The 18,157-nt window shown below is 34.7% G+C and overlaps 1 protein-coding gene across 4 annotated transcripts in view; it reads left to right on the forward strand.

Moving 5' to 3' along the window:
* HDAC2 (histone deacetylase 2) overlaps window positions 1-18,157 on the forward strand; it is a 41,093-nt gene that overhangs the window by 9,049 nt on the left and 13,887 nt on the right. For all 4 annotated transcript variants that reach the window (XR_008618376.1, XM_028494531.2, XM_024115573.3 and 1 more), the window contains exons 2-10: window positions 2,080-2,192; window positions 3,311-3,428; window positions 5,551-5,625; window positions 6,130-6,268; window positions 8,254-8,395; window positions 12,159-12,251; window positions 12,327-12,435; window positions 17,537-17,677; window positions 17,923-18,031. Coding sequence is in view for 3 of the 4 variants with exons in the window: in XM_028494531.2 (XP_028350332.1) it covers window positions 2,080-2,192; window positions 3,311-3,428; window positions 5,551-5,625; window positions 6,130-6,268; window positions 8,254-8,395; window positions 12,159-12,251; window positions 12,327-12,435; window positions 17,537-17,677; window positions 17,923-18,031 (1,039 nt within the window). In the remaining variant the exon portion in view is untranslated. The remainder of the gene's footprint in view (window positions 1-2,079; window positions 2,193-3,310; window positions 3,429-5,550; window positions 5,626-6,129; window positions 6,269-8,253; window positions 8,396-12,158; window positions 12,252-12,326; window positions 12,436-17,536; window positions 17,678-17,922; window positions 18,032-18,157) is intronic.

Here is an 18,157-nt window from a genome sequence, read left to right on the forward strand (position 1 = left end):
CCTTTTTTTTTTTTTTTTTTTTTTTTTTTTTTTTTTTTTTTTTTTTGCTCCCTTCTATAGATTATTGTGGTCTTTCCCATTATTAGATTAGTGATTACTTTTCACTGGATTCTCAGTATGTACATAACTAGAGTATTTGATCTTAAGATACAGTAGATATTAGAGATATTTCATCTTGATAATTCTTACACAGGGGCAGATGGAAGTTATGTGAAGACTAGTTTCTTTATTCTTACTCTCGTTATCTCCTTTGGTAGTGATGATAACTTAGAAATACCTTCCTTGCATTAACCTTAGGTCAATGATGCTTTGTGTCTCTAGTGGGCTTTCTACATCTAAGAATTCATTGAGACCAGCCTGCTTTCAAGGAACTTTATGTGTACTACCACGATGTAGAGCGGAGCTTTATAGTTTGGGAGGTAGTTTGTTTCCTGCATTCATAGCCTCTGAATTGTGATAAATGCAGAGGAGTGTCCCCATAGCTCTGCTTTGCTACTTGTCTGTATTGTCTTAGCTTTACTGTTGGTACAGATTAAGAAAGTTACTTTCCTTTTAAATGACCATGTGTATATATGAATTGTTTTCAGAAGAGAGCTTGTGTTGAAAATGAATAGTTAAGTAAATTAGAGGTGTGGTACCAACAAAATCAATTAGTAGTAGTATTAGAAACGGGTATGTTATAAAAGTGAATGTTTATCCTGGACTGTTATCAAAAATATGGAAGAGAGAAGCAAAAGTTTTTGAATTCTTAGTTTTCATTAAACAAACAAAAAAAGGTGTGTATTTAGGCAGGATTTTGAAAGATTTTTTTTGAACGAGAAGGGGAGTAAATGACATTCTTTATCCCTAGTTTTTATTATATGAACGCCATGTTTAAATGATTAACTTCAAACCATTAAAATCAGCTTGGCTATCCTAACAAAATTTTAGAATTGATTATTTAAAAACTAGAATTAGTACTGAAGGTAATTTCTAATAAAGGCTGTTGTAAAAATTACCCATTACATTAGAAAACGGTATATATTTAAGTGGCATCCTTAACACTTTTTATTATAGAAACACTGGACCTTTACCTAAAAGTATTAATTTTGTTGAAATTTGGTAGACAAAAATCTGGGATTTTGGTATTATTTTATTTAAAGTAAATCTTACATGTCAGTTTTAAGACCTTGGGATGTAATATATCATAAAAAGATAGGTTAGGAATTACTATATATATATATATATTTTTTTTTTTTGCGGTACGTGAGCCTTTCACTGTTGTGGCCTCTCCCGTTGTGGAGCACAGGCTCCGGACGCGCAGGCTCAGCGGCCATGGCTCACGGGCCCAGCCGCTCTGTGGCATGTGGGATCTTCCTGGACCGGGGCACGAACCTGTGTCCCCAGCATCAGCAGGCGGACTCTCAACCACTGCGCCACCAGGGAAGCCCGGAATTATAACTTTTTAATCGTGAAGAATGAGAAAAAATATCCTTATTACCTTGAAAAATGTAATAAGTATGTCATCATAGCAAAACTTTATTTCGGATCTAAATTTCAGTTACCAAAATTTTATTGACTGTGATACGGATATATAAAACATTGTAGCCACGATAATACCAACTATAAAGGATTTTTGGCATGCCAGTGAATCATCCAAGAAGCAATATTTGCTATAAAATTTTTAAGTCATATTGGTGTGAAACTCAGAGAATGTACCTTAAGCATCTAAATTTGCCAGTAAATACTAAAAGCAGGTATCACTCTAAGGAACAAAAACTCCTTTTGTGAGTAAAGAGTATTTTATTTGGGCTAATCCTAAATAAGAAAGTTCAGTAAACTAAAAATCAGAAAAGCTTGCTTGCCTTAATCTTTGAACAAACATAAATGTATTGATGGAGTCATCAGTATGTAAAAGTGTGCATAGGATCTTGGTTTTCTAATACAGTTTGAAAGTTGCAAAATTTTAAATTATTATTTAAGATTTCAAATAAAGCTTATTTAGGTGATAAATGACGTCTGATGGTGGACACATAAATTTAAATAGTTCATGAAGATTCTCTTGTCTGTATTGTTCATTTTGTCTCTTTCCTCTTTTAGGTGATATTGGAAATTATTATTACGGACAGGGTCATCCCATGAAACCTCATAGGATCCGCATGACCCATAACTTGCTGCTAAATTATGGCTTGTATAGAAAAATGGAAATATATGTGAGTATACCTTTTGGTAAATATTCACTGTTTGTTTGTTTGTTTGTTTAAATCACTACTTTGAAACTTTGTTTTCAAAGTTGGAGGGCATTTAGCAGATGAAAAGGTGTGGAAGAAAACAAACTCCTCTTTTTGTTTTATTCTTCAGAGAAAACTTGAGAGTGTGGGAGCTGTGGCCTCTTTTTTTTTCCTATTCCTTCAACCATTTTAAAAAAGTTTCCCTTCCCCAGGTTTTCACATAACTGGAGACCAACTCAATTTAGCATACTAAATATTTTTGTTATGATAATTATTGACCTGTCTGCTGCTGAATAGTTGACTTGGGACTGTTACAAAAGAATTATGCAGAAAATTAATCCTACCGATATTTTTCGGCATATAGGAACACTGTATTAGTGAGCAAGCAAAGTGTCTATTTTGTAGAAGACGTGGGAGTATAGATAAACAGGTATAAGATGCAACAATTCTTATCCACTTGGCGAGAAAAGAAAGACTTGAAGCAGTTAACAATGTTGGGTAATATATGTGAGCTTCTTTGTTTCAGATTATAGACATTTAGAGAAGAGGAGTTGGATAAGACTTTCAGTCAGGAAGCCTTGTGGCAGAAGTGTGTCATAAATGAAAAGATCCTAGGAACAAGGATGATTTGGATAGTCAAAGGAAAAGGAAGAGAGATCATGAACTAATAGAGAATGAATCTCATTCTACCTGAATGAGTCTCACTCATCCTTCCTGAAGCTTTTTGGTCATTGATGAAATTACTGGATATAGAGCAGGAGGTTTGTGATAGAAAATAAGAGAAAGTAGAGTTTATGAACGTGGATTAGTCTTCAGAAGGGTTGACCTATTTCCAGTAAAATAAAAGGAGTGATTAATTCATAGTTGGTGTTAGGCCTGCCTAATCCTTTTTAAAGGAATGTGAATTATCTTTGGATTTGATTTCTGTTTTCTAAAACACACATGTATAAATTTGGATTTGCTTTGGAATTTATCTATTTTGTTCTGGCAGATCTAGTTCTTTTGAGAGTATTGTTAGGGGAAATTGTATACTTTGTGTTTGGTAACCCTGATGTAACCAGTTGTAATTCCACAATTCTGACATTTGTTTTTCTTCACAGAGGCCCCATAAAGCCACTGCTGAAGAAATGACAAAATACCACAGCGATGAGTACATCAAATTTCTACGTTCAATAAGACCGGATAACATGTCCGAGTATAGTAAGCAAATGCAGAGATGTACGTTTCTATGTTAAAAGTATATATTAGTAGTGATAAATATAAATGAGTACTTTTAGAAGCTTGTAATTAGTTATCCAAATCTAGGTATTTTCCTGATCTAAAATACTGTTTTAATTATTTACTGATTTTAAAAGTCCGTGAAACAATTCTAAAGCTACTTTTAAAAAAAACCTACTTGAAGCTTATTGGTCTGCCAAACTGCCAAAGGGCTGTTTGGATCTTTGTGCTTTGTTTTGGTTCCTTGTTAACTTTGGGATAATGGATATTGGTGGGGAGACCTCACTACCCTGCTTAAAAAAAAAAATGATTGTAGGGGCTTCCCTGGTGGCGTAGTGGTTCAGAGTCCGCCTGCCGATGCAGGGGACATTGGTTCGTGCCCCGGTCCGGGAAGATCTCACATGCCGCGGAGCGGCTGGGCCTGTGAGCCATGGCCGCTGAGCCTGCGCATCCGGAGCCTGTGCTCCACAGCGGGAGGGGCCACAGCAGTGAGAGGCCCGCGTACCACAAAAAAAAAAAAAAAAAAAAAGATTGTATTTTGGCCTTAGCTTGGTGTATATACCTCTTCTGTTTGGGTGCTTTAGTTAATCTGGACTATTCCAGAAAGTTCCAAAAAACAAAACTGAATTTGCCTCCTATAGGCAACTGTTTACATTGAATTTACAACTACATGCTTACATTGTATTAGGTATTGTAAGTAATCTAGAGGTGATTTAAATACATGGGAGGATGTTCCATGGGTTGTATGCAAATTGTATATAAGGGATTTGAGCATCCCCAGATTTTGGTATCCTCAGAGTCTTGGAACCACTCCCTTGTGGATACCAAGGGACAATTGTACATATAATTTGTACTTCCCTTTGTTGTATTAGTGAAGCTTTTGATTCTCTTCTACATAGTGCTCACTTTTGTAGATAAAAGGTATTTTATTATTAGAGATTGGTTGACTTGAAGATGGAATGCAAAATGTCATTCTAAAATGACTGGAACAGTGTCTTTTAAAGCTTGATACTGGAATTCATTCTCATCGATGTTTTTATTGATGGACTTCAGTAATGATTTTTTAAAAAAAGAACAGTTTCAATACTACTAAATTAAGTGTAGTTGCTAGACATCTCATAAATCATAGAACTTCATGTACATTTCTACCATAGATTATCTCATTTGATTCAGTAAAATGCTGTTAATATAAGTAGATATTATTTGTCCCTGTTTTTTTCAGTGGGGATTCAGGATTAGATTAAGTCATGGGTAGCCCTAAGGTAAATGAATTAACAGGATTGGCTTAAAATTTACATAATACTGAATTGTATTAAGATTGTTATCATATCTGAATAGCAGGAAGCTAAAATTTATTCATTATAGTGTCAATAAATTAAGGATGTGCAAAGCTATATAAAATAATGACCCTTTTTTTGAAGAGGATATAAATTAAGGGATGAGGAGAAACTGAGAATGGTTTATATGCATCACGACATATTTAGTTCCTCTTTCATTCAGTACTAAGGAACTAAATATGTCGTGATGTGTGGTATATCTGCATGTGTTGTCTCCTTGTGCCTTAAATATTTCTTCTGTATCTTGGCTGTCATGAGCTTAGTTAATTCTTACCATCTTTCAAGATCAGTGCTAACCATGGGTGTAGGGAACCAACTGTTACATCTTTTTGGTAATCACTAAAATACATTTCAAAGTTTTGGATGTTCTGTGTACTTAAGGAGCTTTAAAGAATGTAAATCATAAAGCAACTGAAATTACTTATTTAAAGTTTTTAGAATTCTGATTAATTTACTGTCGTATGTTTCAGGAGAAATGCCTGGAAAATTTAAGCCCATGTTTTAATTAAATAACACCAAATACCTTTTATATTTTGATAGCTATTGATTTCTTGTTAATAAAGCAGACATATTCCACAAATAATCATGTTAAGAATTGGTGGTGGTATTTCACATACAACACTTTAACTGCCTTGGATAAAATTGCAAACTTTAGATTACTGCTGTGCTGTGTATGTTTTATGATTGCATCAAACAAACATTATTTGTAGGAAATAGTTTTCGTAAGAAAAAGCTTTCATTAATTCACAGAATGAATTGAAATTAATGAAATCCATCTTCCACAGTTAATGTTGGAGAGGATTGTCCAGTGTTTGATGGGCTCTTTGAGTTTTGTCAGCTTTCAACTGGTGGTTCAGTTGGTAAGTGTCCTGATTTGGTCAAATTTGAAAGTTGATTTAAACTTCGTATGTATCTTTTGGGTTATTTGCTTAGAACAAGTTTTAATAGTGACGGATTTTAATAACAAAAAGTGTGTTTAGCAGAGTACAGTTCTCTTTAACTGGGCCTCCCTCCATGTTTTGGGATCATAATGTCTCAAACTTTTTTTTTAAATTTTCAGTTTTTTACTTCAGTTGCATTTTCACTTAGAGACTTCTTCTAGCTACCATTGTCACTACTCCTTTCTATCTGTGTGCTCTTATTTAATCGGATCACAACTATAGGAAAATAGTTATCTAAGGAGAAACTGTTAGTGCCCTTGATAATGATCCTTTTATGGTTTTATACTCTTATACTCTTTTTATACTCTTTATACTCTTGCTTATTTGCTTATGCATGGCATACTCTTTCCACTAGGGCTTTTGTGTAGTTATACTAATTTTTTATCTTAAACATTTAAAAGTCTCCCCTGTCTTGTTTGTTAGCTGGGGCTGTGAAGTTAAACCGACAACAAACTGATATGGCTGTTAACTGGGCTGGAGGATTACATCATGCTAAGAAATCAGAAGCATCAGGATTCTGTTATGTTAATGATATTGTGCTTGCCATCCTTGAATTACTAAAGTAAGTTAATTTGTGTTGATGTTTTTCCTATGAAAAAGTGTTTTATTTAAAACAAAAATCTATGGCTTAAAAAAAAAAAAGTGAACAGTGGGTTGAAAATAGTTAATGGTGAATCATCATCTGTGGATTCATTCCAAAGCATTGTAAAAATACAGGAAATTTGCCCAGTCCTTGATTATTAAGAATGAGAAGTACATATCAATGTTTGAGGCTCCATTAAGTACCTTTCTAAAAAATATTAGAAGTAGTTTGACAATTTAGATTGGAGGAATAGTTTTAATTAACGAAAAATGACATGACCCTAGAAGTTTGTTCTAACATTTTGTAAGTTTTAACTTGAAGGCAAAAATTTGAAACCTATGTTAAAGGAAATTTGTTTACCTATTGAATGAGACAGCTAACTGCCTAGCTTCCACATAGAATGGGGTTTCGTGCTAATGGATATAATTATCTAAGTTGCTAAAGGAGTTAAAGTTATTCTTGATTGCAGTTTGAGAGCAATATCTATAGCGGTATTTGTGATTTTGGAGATTTACGAAGTAGATTTTTTACCCTCATTAGTTATAACACATCTTAGCAGATTCTACTTCAGATTGTAACAAATTGGTGTTTTCTTAACTTTGAAAATGTTCTTGCCTGAAGTTACTCCATGCGTACTATTTATAAAGGCTAATTTTTCAGTTACTTAAAATTAGGTATTGACTCCTTCAATAAACAACTGATATCTGTCAATTGACTAATTGAGAGCCAAGCAAAACCCCTTGAAATCTTTTGCCTTGTTTTTTAATTCACTGTTGATGTTGGTTGCTGTGTCTTCATCTCTGAGCAGCAGTTCTTGCCCGCATGCTAACAGTCTTAACAGGTTTAATGTAGTTTCTCTGGACACACTTCTTCAACTAGTGCAAACTTGATTTAATTAATTAACTATTGGAAACAGCTTATGAGCCACTCAGACCCTTAACTTTGTTCACACTTTTTCTTTTTTTAAGAAAGTCTATGATGAGACATTCTGTTTTTTTTTTTTCCAAGTTTCTGAATGTTGCTCTCCTGCGAGTTGAGGATATTCTTGTGAGTGCTTAGTCGGTAATGTCAGCCTGTATTGTATTCTTTTAACATGGCTGTGGTATTATTGTAAAATAAACACAGTGCTCTGCCATCTAATTCCATAATAATCCTCACTTCATTGTGCCTTGAAAGGATGATATATGAAATTCTCTTTCCTTTTTTCTTGTTTTGACATGGGTATGCACTGGTTATAAGATGTCCAGTATGGTGACACATGTGGCTCTTAAAATGCATTCGAATTTTACTGCGATTTGTAGTTCTCCAAGCAGCACTATGAAGTGATGAGAATACCACTTGTGGTTTCTGTCACAAGCATTCAGTTGAAATAAAAAAGCCGTGGACAATACGTGAACAAACGAGCATGGCCATGTTTCAGTAACACTTTACTTATGGACATTGAAATTTGAATTTCATTTAATTGTCACATCACGAAATTATTGTTTTGATTGTATTTTTCAGCCATTTAAAAATGTTAAAAACTATTCTGACCTCAAAGGCTATACAAAAAGAGGCCATTGTCCAAATTTGGACTATGGACCATAGATTGCCAAACCCTATTTTATAATACTAAAGATAATGCTAGAGAGATGTTTTAAAGTAACAATCTTAAGTAAGGTATAATCTTCAGTTATTAATGTACAGAAACATATACTATGTTTTTAAAGCAGAATAGGGCAGATTTCACAGAGTAAATACATTTTCTCACCTAGATCGGGTGTAAAGGGAAGATTTAAAGGTCTGAGGCTCAAACTGTATCTTCAGGATGGTCTCTTTGAATGGTGTCTTAGGCTGGAAGTAAAGAAAAGAAAGGGGATTAAACATTCTGGAATGCAGGAGCTCAAAAATAGGTCTCCTGAATCCATGGTGGTTTTTCCCATCTTAATACCTTTTTGAAAACTTACTTAAGGTTTTGTTTTCAGATATCATCAGAGAGTCTTGTATATTGATATTGATATCCATCATGGTGATGGTGTTGAAGAAGCTTTTTATACAACAGATCGTGTAATGACTGTATCATTCCATAAATATGGGGAATACTTTCCTGGAACGGGAGACTTGAGGGTAAGACTGAATTCTGTCTGAATAAATATTATGAGATTAACCTAGGAGGTTAGTAATCTTACACCTGAACTAATGTTTTTCTGAGTCATTAATTTGAAGCTTGTATGAAGGATTAGTCATTTTATATGCTATAACATTTGTTGGAATTCACTTTTGCTGACTACAAGCAAACATTCAACGAGAACTTAAAGGGCTTTCTTTTGCTGACCTTTTTTCTTTGGTTGAATAAATATTTTTGAACATCCACAAAGCATGAAGCAGCTTTCTTGATGTTCAGTTTGAATCTTCAAAACCTACTTGATGGTAGCCTGTATTGCTGTTGAATATAAAGATTGGTGGAATAAAATAATTGAGTCTTTAAGGTTCTTGTACTGCCCTTCTTTTATGATTGGTCTTTATTTAATTGGTCTAATTTTAATCCCTTTTTTTCTTTAGGCTTCTGAAATTTGTAATGTATATATATTCTCTCTCCCCCCACCTTGGGGAGAGAAAGAACATCATAGCTTATCCCGCCTGCCTATTACATTAAGTGCATTTATTTCTATATTTCTGTTATCTTCTTTCATTTGGTGCTCTTGAAGTTGTTTTGTTTTTTTTTTTTGTTTGTTTGTTTTTATGCTCCACTAGAGGTTTGGTTTTTTGAGCCAAACTACAAACATGTTGAAGTTTATTCCGAAATTTAAACAGCTGTTTTTAGTTTAGCTGTATTATATGGGAGATTTCTTTTGGCATGGCATTCAACATTGGTTCTAAGCTGTTTTGTTAAGGTTGTTTTTCAGATCTGTGGTATGTCTTTATAGTTTAACAACCAAAAGTTTAGAGCGACCTTAAAGTAGTCTTCAAATGTATGACTTAATTATTTAATCACAAGGTTGTGCTCTTTCAGTAAGAATTCAGATGGTGAAACCTTTCTTTATCTGTAAGTGGGTAAGAGGTCATTTGTTTCATTTATTTCACTTTAAATTATGTGGCTTTTAAAATAATTTATGTTTTCAGTTCTTTCTTGCCGTGTTAGCTCATTCAGTGACTTTCCCCACTTGGTCTTATCTTACAGACCAGTGGTTCCCAAAGATTGATCCTTAAACTAGCAGAATCACTATCACCTGAGAACTTAGAAGCACATATCCTCAGACTTTAGGAACTCTGGTTGATTCTTTTATGCACACTAAAGTTTGAGAACCACTGTTCTAAACCAGTAGAATTTGTTTGTGTATAACCATTGCACTCTGGTAGAAATTAAGCAAAAGCTTTCCAGCTTTAAGCTTAAAGAAAGATAGTGTCTTTGCAATACAATTCTAATAATCTCAGAAATAGCAAATGGAAGCCTCTGTTTTAATTTCTGACAGTGTACTTGAAGTTGTTAGAAAATACTGGAGAATATGTGTTTTAAAAAGATTGAGAATGACTTTGAATACCTCTTTTCTTAGGATTTTATACTCCCTGTATAAAATGTCAAAATGTTTTCCTTTTGCATATTATAAAGGTGTCCCCCAAATTTAGGAAACTAAAATCAACTGCTTCATTATATGTGTAGTTGTATTTGGACTTTCGTGAAACTTGAGTGTAACTTAATAAACATTACCTTCTCTACCTGACAGTTCATTCTAAATCAGAAAAGAAGGCTACTCTAAGCTTAGATTGTTGTTAGAACTATGCTTGCATTTATTAGATCAGTAGTCTAGGTGGAAGAAAAAAACCAAAGGTGTGATAAAGTAGTAGTTGTGGAATAAGAAATGGAAGGTATAAAACGTGGTCCAACAAAGGCCACAGTTCTGAGTTACCAGCCTTTAGCTAGAGTAAGAAGTGCTGACCAACTTTCTGTATTGTGAAATCTTAATGTCAGCTGTATTCCAACTGTGTTTTTAGTGCAGAAGTCTAGGGATTTACAGTTCTTTAAGTTTGTCCACATGTGTATAGTTTGTATTTAGTTATATAAAAATTTAGATTCTTTAAGAAAAATTGTAGGAGTGAGTGTGTAATTTCATGCTTTTTCATTGAAAGTTGGGTCATAATAACTCTAATATTGAAGGGTAAGCTATGCTTTTTAAAAAAAATGGATTTGGGCTTCCCTGGTGGCGCAGTGGTTGAGAGTCCTCCTGCCGATGCAGGGGAAACGGGTTCGTGCCCCGGTCCGGGAAGATCCCACATGCCGCGGAGTGGCTGGGCCTGTGAGCCATGGCCGCTGAGCCTGCGCGTCCGGAGCCTGCGCTCCGCAACGGGAGAGGCCTGCGTACCGCAAAAAAACAAACAAACAAAAAAAAACAAAAGAAAACAACAAAAAAAATGGATTCAAGCTGAGATTGTTCCATGAGAGATAAGGGAAGAACATGTATTTGTATTAGTAATTCTAAAGATTCGTATATATTGAGATATTATACAGTTGACCCTTGAAGAATGAGAGGGTTGGGGTGCTGACTCCTGGGCAGTTGAAAATCTGCATATGACTGACTCCCCAAAAGCATAAATACTAATAGCCTTCGTGATAATATAAAGTCAGTTAACGTATTCTGTATATGTATGTCTACATGTATTTTATGCATTCATAACATAACTAACTTTTTCTTAATTTTTAAAAATATTTCTAGACTGCAGTCATGTGCAAGTTTTTTCAGGTTGTTGCAAATCTCCAGAAAAATTTTCCAATACATTTATTGAGAAAAATCTGCATGTAAGTGGACCCACAATTCAAACCCTGTTGTTTAAGGGTCAACTGTAATTTAAAACATGTAAGAATCAGTTACCCCCAATCCTTTGATGTTGTGGTTAAAGCATTGTTTTGTGGAAATGTCTCTACCATATCTTCTAGGAATATACAGTTGACCCTTGAACAACACAGGTTTGAACTTCTATGTAGATTTTTTTCAATAAATAATTACTACAGTGCTACACAACTCACAGTTGGTTGATCCGCAGATGCAGAATCATGGAGATGGAGGACAGACTGTAAAGTTAAATTCAGGTTTTCAACTATATGGGGGTCTGTACCCCTAACCCTGGTGTTGTTCAAAGGTCAACTGTTTATGTGTGTATATATCTGTATGAACATACACATACATAGATATACACGTGCATAACATATACAAATAAGTATATATAATACATGTATGTATGTTTTAAGTAAGTGTGTGTGTGTGTGTGTGTGTGTGTGTGTGTGTGTGTGTGGAGCTGGAACCCAGCTCTCAGTTTCTCTCCTTTGCTTCTTTTGGGAGGTATTAATGCCTAGAGTGGTACTTATTCAACAGGTAGAAACAAAATTTATTTCAAGCCCAATTAAAGAACAGATTTCAATGCTTTAGTCTGCAACTGTTAAAACTTCAAGAAAGTCTTATAAGTAAACTCATATCAGATTGTGAGCCACAAGAAGGATCCTACTTTAGAGACAATTGTCCTGCAGGGTTCTTTGTCTCAGAGTTTATATTTCCTACAGTTTTACCTATAAAGTTGTCTTGTGTATTTTGTTTATGACAAATTTCTTGGGTAATATTTAACTTCAAGTTGCCTTTAACTGTGTTAAATTTCTTTTCTCCCCAAAATAATCATTACAGATTTAAGTGGAATTGGTTCTTTTCAGCTTTATAAGCCATCCGTAAATGTTGTAATATGCACTTTTTCTGTATTATTTCCTTTCTCAGCCTACTAGATGAATTAAGAATTGGGTTTTGTTACCTCGTCTTTTAATCTTTAAAAAATATTTTAATAATTAAATATGTCAAACTTTTTATTATGATATATTCTCTGAGATCTATTTAACTATGTATTTTAGGATATTGGTGCAGGAAAAGGCAAATACTATGCTGTCAATTTTCCAATGAGAGATGGTATAGACGATGAATCATATGGGCAGATATTTAAGCCTGTAAGTATTATTATTTTCAAAAATGAATTCTAAAATGTTTTTTAGAGGCATTAACATTTGTTACCTTGTACATAGATTATCTCAAAAGTGATGGAGATGTATCAACCTAGTGCTGTGGTGCTACAGTGTGGTGCAGACTCACTATCCGGTGATAGACTTGGTTGCTTCAATTTGACAGTCAAAGGTAAGCAATTCGAAGGGTGATATTCCAGGAAAAACATTTTTTTTCTTCCTAAGAACTTCCCATAAAAGTTGTCATTGAATTTTTACCTGCTATTTTAACAGGAAACCGTGTTTTGTGTTTTTTATGGGTTTTTGTCATATGTATGTATCTTTTATTTTGTCAAATTTATGTATATATTCATACATGAGTATCTTTATAAGGCTTGTTGCAATATGAACCAAGGCAGCAATTTTCTTCTTTTTTTAAAACTTTTATTTATTTGTTTATTTATTTATTCCAGTTTTATTGAGATGTTGGCATACAGCACCATGTGAGCATAAGATGTACAACATAATGATTTGACTTCAACTTCATTTCAGCATCATGAAATGAGTAACACAGTAGATTTAGTGAACACTCATCTCCTATAGGTACAACATTAAAGAAATACATTAAAAATATGTATATTTTTCTTTGTGATGCAAACTCTTAGGATTTACTCTCTTTAACAGCTTTCATTGATAATATACAGCAGTGTGGATTATCTTTATTTTGTTGTACATTTCATCCCGAATACTTATCTTTTAACTGGAAGTTTGTACCTTCTGACTATCTTCATCTAATCTCCCTTCCCCCCACTCCTTGCCTTCGGTAATCACAAATCTGGTCTCTTTTTCTATGAGTTTGTTTGTTGTTTGTTTTCGAAATATAACTGACCTACAACACTATGTTAGTTCCTGGTCCACAACATTGTGGTTTGATATTTCTATACATTTCAAAATGATCGCCATGCTAACTCTAGTTGTCCTCTGTCATCATACAAAAATATTATATTACTATTGACTATATTCCCCACTCTGTACATTTCATACCTGTGACTCATTTATTTTGTAACTCAGTGTTTGTACCTCTTAATCTCCCTCATATATTTCTCTCCTCCCCTCTGGCAACCATCTGTTTGTTCTCTTTATGACTGTTTCTGTTTAGTTATGTTTGTTCATTTGTTTTTTTGATTCCACATATTACACTTAGCATAATTTTCAACAATTTTTGTTGATTCTTTTGGTGCTTACCTTTCTTTAAATAACATGCAAACTTTTCTTTCTTTTTTTTTTTGACCGCACCATGCAGCATGTGGGATCTTAGTTCCCTGACCAGGGATTGAACCCAGGTCCTTGGCAGCACAAGTGTAGAGTCCTAACCACTGGACCACAAGGGAATTCCCCAAGCTTTATTATTTTTAACTTTTAATGTTTTTTTTTTAAATTATTTATTTATTTATTTATTTTTGGCTGCATTGGGTCTTCATTTCTGTGAGAGGGCTTTCTCTAGTTGTGGCAAGTGGGGGCCACTCTTCATCGTGGCACGCGGGCCTCTCACTATCACGGCTCTCTTGTTGCGGAGCACAGGCTCCAGACGCGCAGGCTCAGTAGTTGTGGCTCACGGGCCTAGTTGCTCCGCGGCATGTGGGATCTTCCCAGACCAGGGCTCGAACCCGTGTCCCCTGCATTAGCAGGCAGATTCTCAACCATTGCGCCACCAGGGCCTCCCTTAACTTTTAATATTAACCATGTATATTCACTTTCCATTGTGAAAGAAGAGGGAGTCACCACTTTGTCCCCAACACATGCATACACCCTTCCAATATTTCCATTTTTACAATTTAAATCTGGTATTTAGACCAGAATTTTGGTCATGGTATTCAGTGTTAATGGCATCACCAGCAACATTAAAGCATGTTTCAGCTTATTCAATTTCCCTTTTGCATAACTTGTTTTTTCCCCATACAATTTTGTCATTTCCTTAGTTTTCTCCTTACTCATTAATAAATTGCCAGTATTTATAAATAGTACATTATATTCAGATGGATCAAGTGTACTATCAGTTTTACCTCCATGAAGAACAGCCTCCTGACTTGTTCCTGTTTGGGTGAATTTCCTCTGTAGATCTGGTAGAACATCGAGCTGTTCTTTGCTTCTAAGTGTTGAAATCAACATATGATAGAGGTCCAGACCAAAGTAAAGATCACCATTATGGAATGAACTGCTAGGGTATAAGAATAAATCTGAAATTTTATTTAATAATTTCTTAAAATTTATTATGTGTGGATTAGTTGTGATTTATCACAGATATTGTACATGATTTTGGAGTTGTTTTCCTTGTGAACTTTTAGGCAACAAGTTCATATTCTGCTTTGAATTCTCTCATAAAATGTGAAGAATTCTCAAGTAAAACTTTTTCCAGAACAACTCTTGGCCTAAATGGAATTTAATAACTAAATACAGATATTAAAGGCTATTTTATTTGATGTTACGATAGCTCCTATGCCAGCCAGCATTAGAATTATGACGTAATCAATCTATTCTGCTTATATTGGGTTGAACAATTTGAAATTAATTGCCTCTTTTCTTGCTAGGTCAAAAGTGGCCAAAAAGCAGCAGTTTCGTATTGTTGAAAATAATGTGCAGATAACCATCTGTTTCCTCAAAATGGATACAATCTTCTTAAAATCTACTTAATGTACTCTTAAGATGTGTATTAACTTGTCAGTTTTCTTAACTTTTGGAAAGTTATCAATGCCTTTGTACTTAAAAGCAATAGCTTTCATAATCACAAACTACAGCATTTTATTTTACTCTTAACTATAAATCTATATTCTGTTTCAACTGACTGATAGAATGTCCGTTGTATAAAGCATGTAAAGGTATTTGCAATCCCAAATGTCAAACTTGATTCCAAGCTTTCTCCACTGCCAGCTTCAATTCAAACTGCTAAAATCAGTTTACCTCTTGTCTGTCTCCTTTCTATCTTACTTTATATTGATACTGTTGTATGCTCTCCCATTCTTCATTTTTATAAATTTTAGCCTTTAAAAAATTCCTTTATAATCATTTTTATCAGGTTTTGAGATGAAGGAAAAGTAAATGTCTTTGTTTGGCCAGCTATCTTTACTGTTATCTTTAAGTTAACTGTTTCATCTTTAAAAAATACCCAAATGGTTTTCCTCTATTATAAGAAGCCTGAATTTTCATAATTGCAGTAATAACAGTTGGGTTATGAATCATACAGTGTAACTTTTTTGTATATATATATATGTTTTTATGTTATATGTTTATGTATTTACACTTCTTATGTCCTTATACATAATTTCACGTATTTATACATATTTGTATACCCTTTTTTTTTAACATCTTTATTGGAGTATAATTGCTTTACAGTGGTGTGTCAGTTTCTGCTTTATAACAAAGCGAATCAGTTATACATATGTCCCCACATCTCTTCCCTCTTGCATCTCCCTCCCTCCCACGCTCCCTATCCCACCCCTCTAGGTGGTCACAAAGCATATAATGTAACTATTAAAGAGTACTTAATGAAAATGCTCACAGTATAGTTACACGAAGAAAACATACCATTAAGCTTTTAAAAATTAACTCAAAAAGAATTGGAGGGCTTCCCTGGTGGCGCAGTGGTTGCGCGTCCGCCTGCCGATGCAGGGGAGCCGGGTTCGCGCCCCGGTCTGGGGGGATCCCACGTGCTGCGGAGCTGCTGGGCCCGTGAGCCATGGCCGCTGGGCCTGCGCTCCGGAGCCTGTGCTCCGCAACGGGAGAGGCCGCAGCAGGGGGAGGCCCGCATACCACAGAAAAAAAAAAAAAAAAAAGAATTGGAAAGGAATATTCAAAAAACTATCTTTGGATGATAGAATTTTAGGTAGTTTTTTCTCTGTACTATTTTGATTTTTCCAAAATATTATTCAACATACATCAGTTGCTTCTATAATTGAAGGATTTTTTTCTTGCTTTAAACATTGACTTGTGTTCCTGAATGATGATGATAACATAAGAAGTTACTAGTAACTCGTAACTGATTTTCTTTTTTTTTTTTGCGGTACACGGGCCTCTCACTGTTGTGTCCTTTCCCGTTGCGGAGCACAGGCTCAGCGGCCATGGCACGCAGGCTCAGCGGCCATGTCTCACGGGCCTAGCCGCTCCGCGGCATGTGGGATCTTCCCGGACCGGGGCACGAACCCATGTCCCCTGCATCGGCAGGCGGACTCTCAACCACTGTGCCACCAGGGAAGCCCTCGTAACTGATTTTTATTTATTTATTTATTTATTTATTTATTTTTAACATCTTTATTGGAGTATAACTGTTTTACAATAGTGTGTTAGTTTCTCCTTTACAACAAAGTGAATCAGTTATACATATGTTCCCATATCTCTTCCCTCTTGCGTCTCCCTCCCTCCCACCCTCCCTATCCCACCCCTCTCGGTGGTCACAAAGCACAGAGGTGATCTCCCTGTGCTATGCGGCAGCTTCCCACTAGCTATCTAATTTACATTTGGTAGTGCATACATGTCCCTGCCACTCTCTCACTTCGTCACAGCTTACCCTTCCCCCTCCCCATGTCCTCAAGTCCATGCTCTAGTAGGTCTGTGTTTTATTCCCGTCCTACCACTAATCTCTTCATGACATTTTTTTTTCTTAGATTCCATATATATGTGTTAGCATACGGTATTTGTTTTTGATTTTTAAATTACGACATCCAAAGGAAATATTTTGTTTTCAGGTTAGGTTTACTTTATACTGAAATTTCTACACATAGACATTTGTTAAAGTTTTTTTTAATGTAATGGGTATTAATTTTATAATTTTAGATAAGTTAAGAAAAATGTCCGTAATACCACTGCCTAACGATAACCTATAGTTAAACCTGTATAGCCTTACATAATTTTTCTGTACATGTCTGTGGAGGAAAGTGGTAACAAAGTCAGTTTAGATTAGATTATACAATGTTCCATTGCAACCTCACTTATTTTTTTCCCCCAGGTAACCTTACAGGAACATAATATCTTCATATCACATTAATAAAGTGTGTTATATTCATATCTTAATATAGTTGTATATTTGATCAGGGACACTTGATAACATAGCCAGTTATGTCTTATTGTGTTTTGTGTATCATTGCATAAAAGGTGTTTGATAAAAGTTTTAAACTAGAAATTTTCACATATTAAAGCCATTTTGGTTGAGTAAAGTATTGTTTATATTATCTTTCTAAAATTCATTTTTCCAACTGTTACAATGTGCAAATGTATTGTTACCCAAATTTTCTTTGTTTTAGGTCATGCTAAATGTGTAGAAGTTGTAAAAACTTTCAATTTACCATTACTGATGCTTGGGGGAGGTGGATACACAATCCGCAATGTTGCTCGATGTTGGACATATGAGACTGCTGTTGCCCTTGATTGTGAGATTCCCAATGGTAAGTGTTCTTATTTTGATGTCTTTATTGGATGAACTGTGAATTCATAGAAAAAGATGTTTAGGTGATTACAGTTGATTCCAAAACCATGTAAACAGGAGAGCAGTCACTTAATGAATTCATTTTGCATTCACTTTTAAACATTTTCTCTGGAAATATTTCACAACTTGAATCTGGATTTTGTGCATGGATTTGTGTGAAAATTGAGCTTTTAATATGTAACTTTATTTCATTGTTTTTGATAGAATTGCCATATAATGATTACTTTGAGTATTTTGGACCAGACTTCAAACTGCATATTAGTCCTTCAAACATGACAAACCAGAACACTCCAGAATATATGGAAAAGATAAAGTAAGACATCATTGAATTGATTTGATAAACATTTCATCTTGATACATAACAGCGTTAGGAGTTTTTAGAGGGCCAAATGCAGTAGGTCATTTTAGCTTTATACACATGTATTTCCTTTGTCAAAAG

This window comes from Physeter macrocephalus, chromosome 10 (assembly GCF_002837175.3).
Source record: "Physeter macrocephalus isolate SW-GA chromosome 10, ASM283717v5, whole genome shotgun sequence".
NCBI classification, from domain to species: Eukaryota; Metazoa; Chordata; class Mammalia; order Artiodactyla; family Physeteridae; genus Physeter; species Physeter macrocephalus.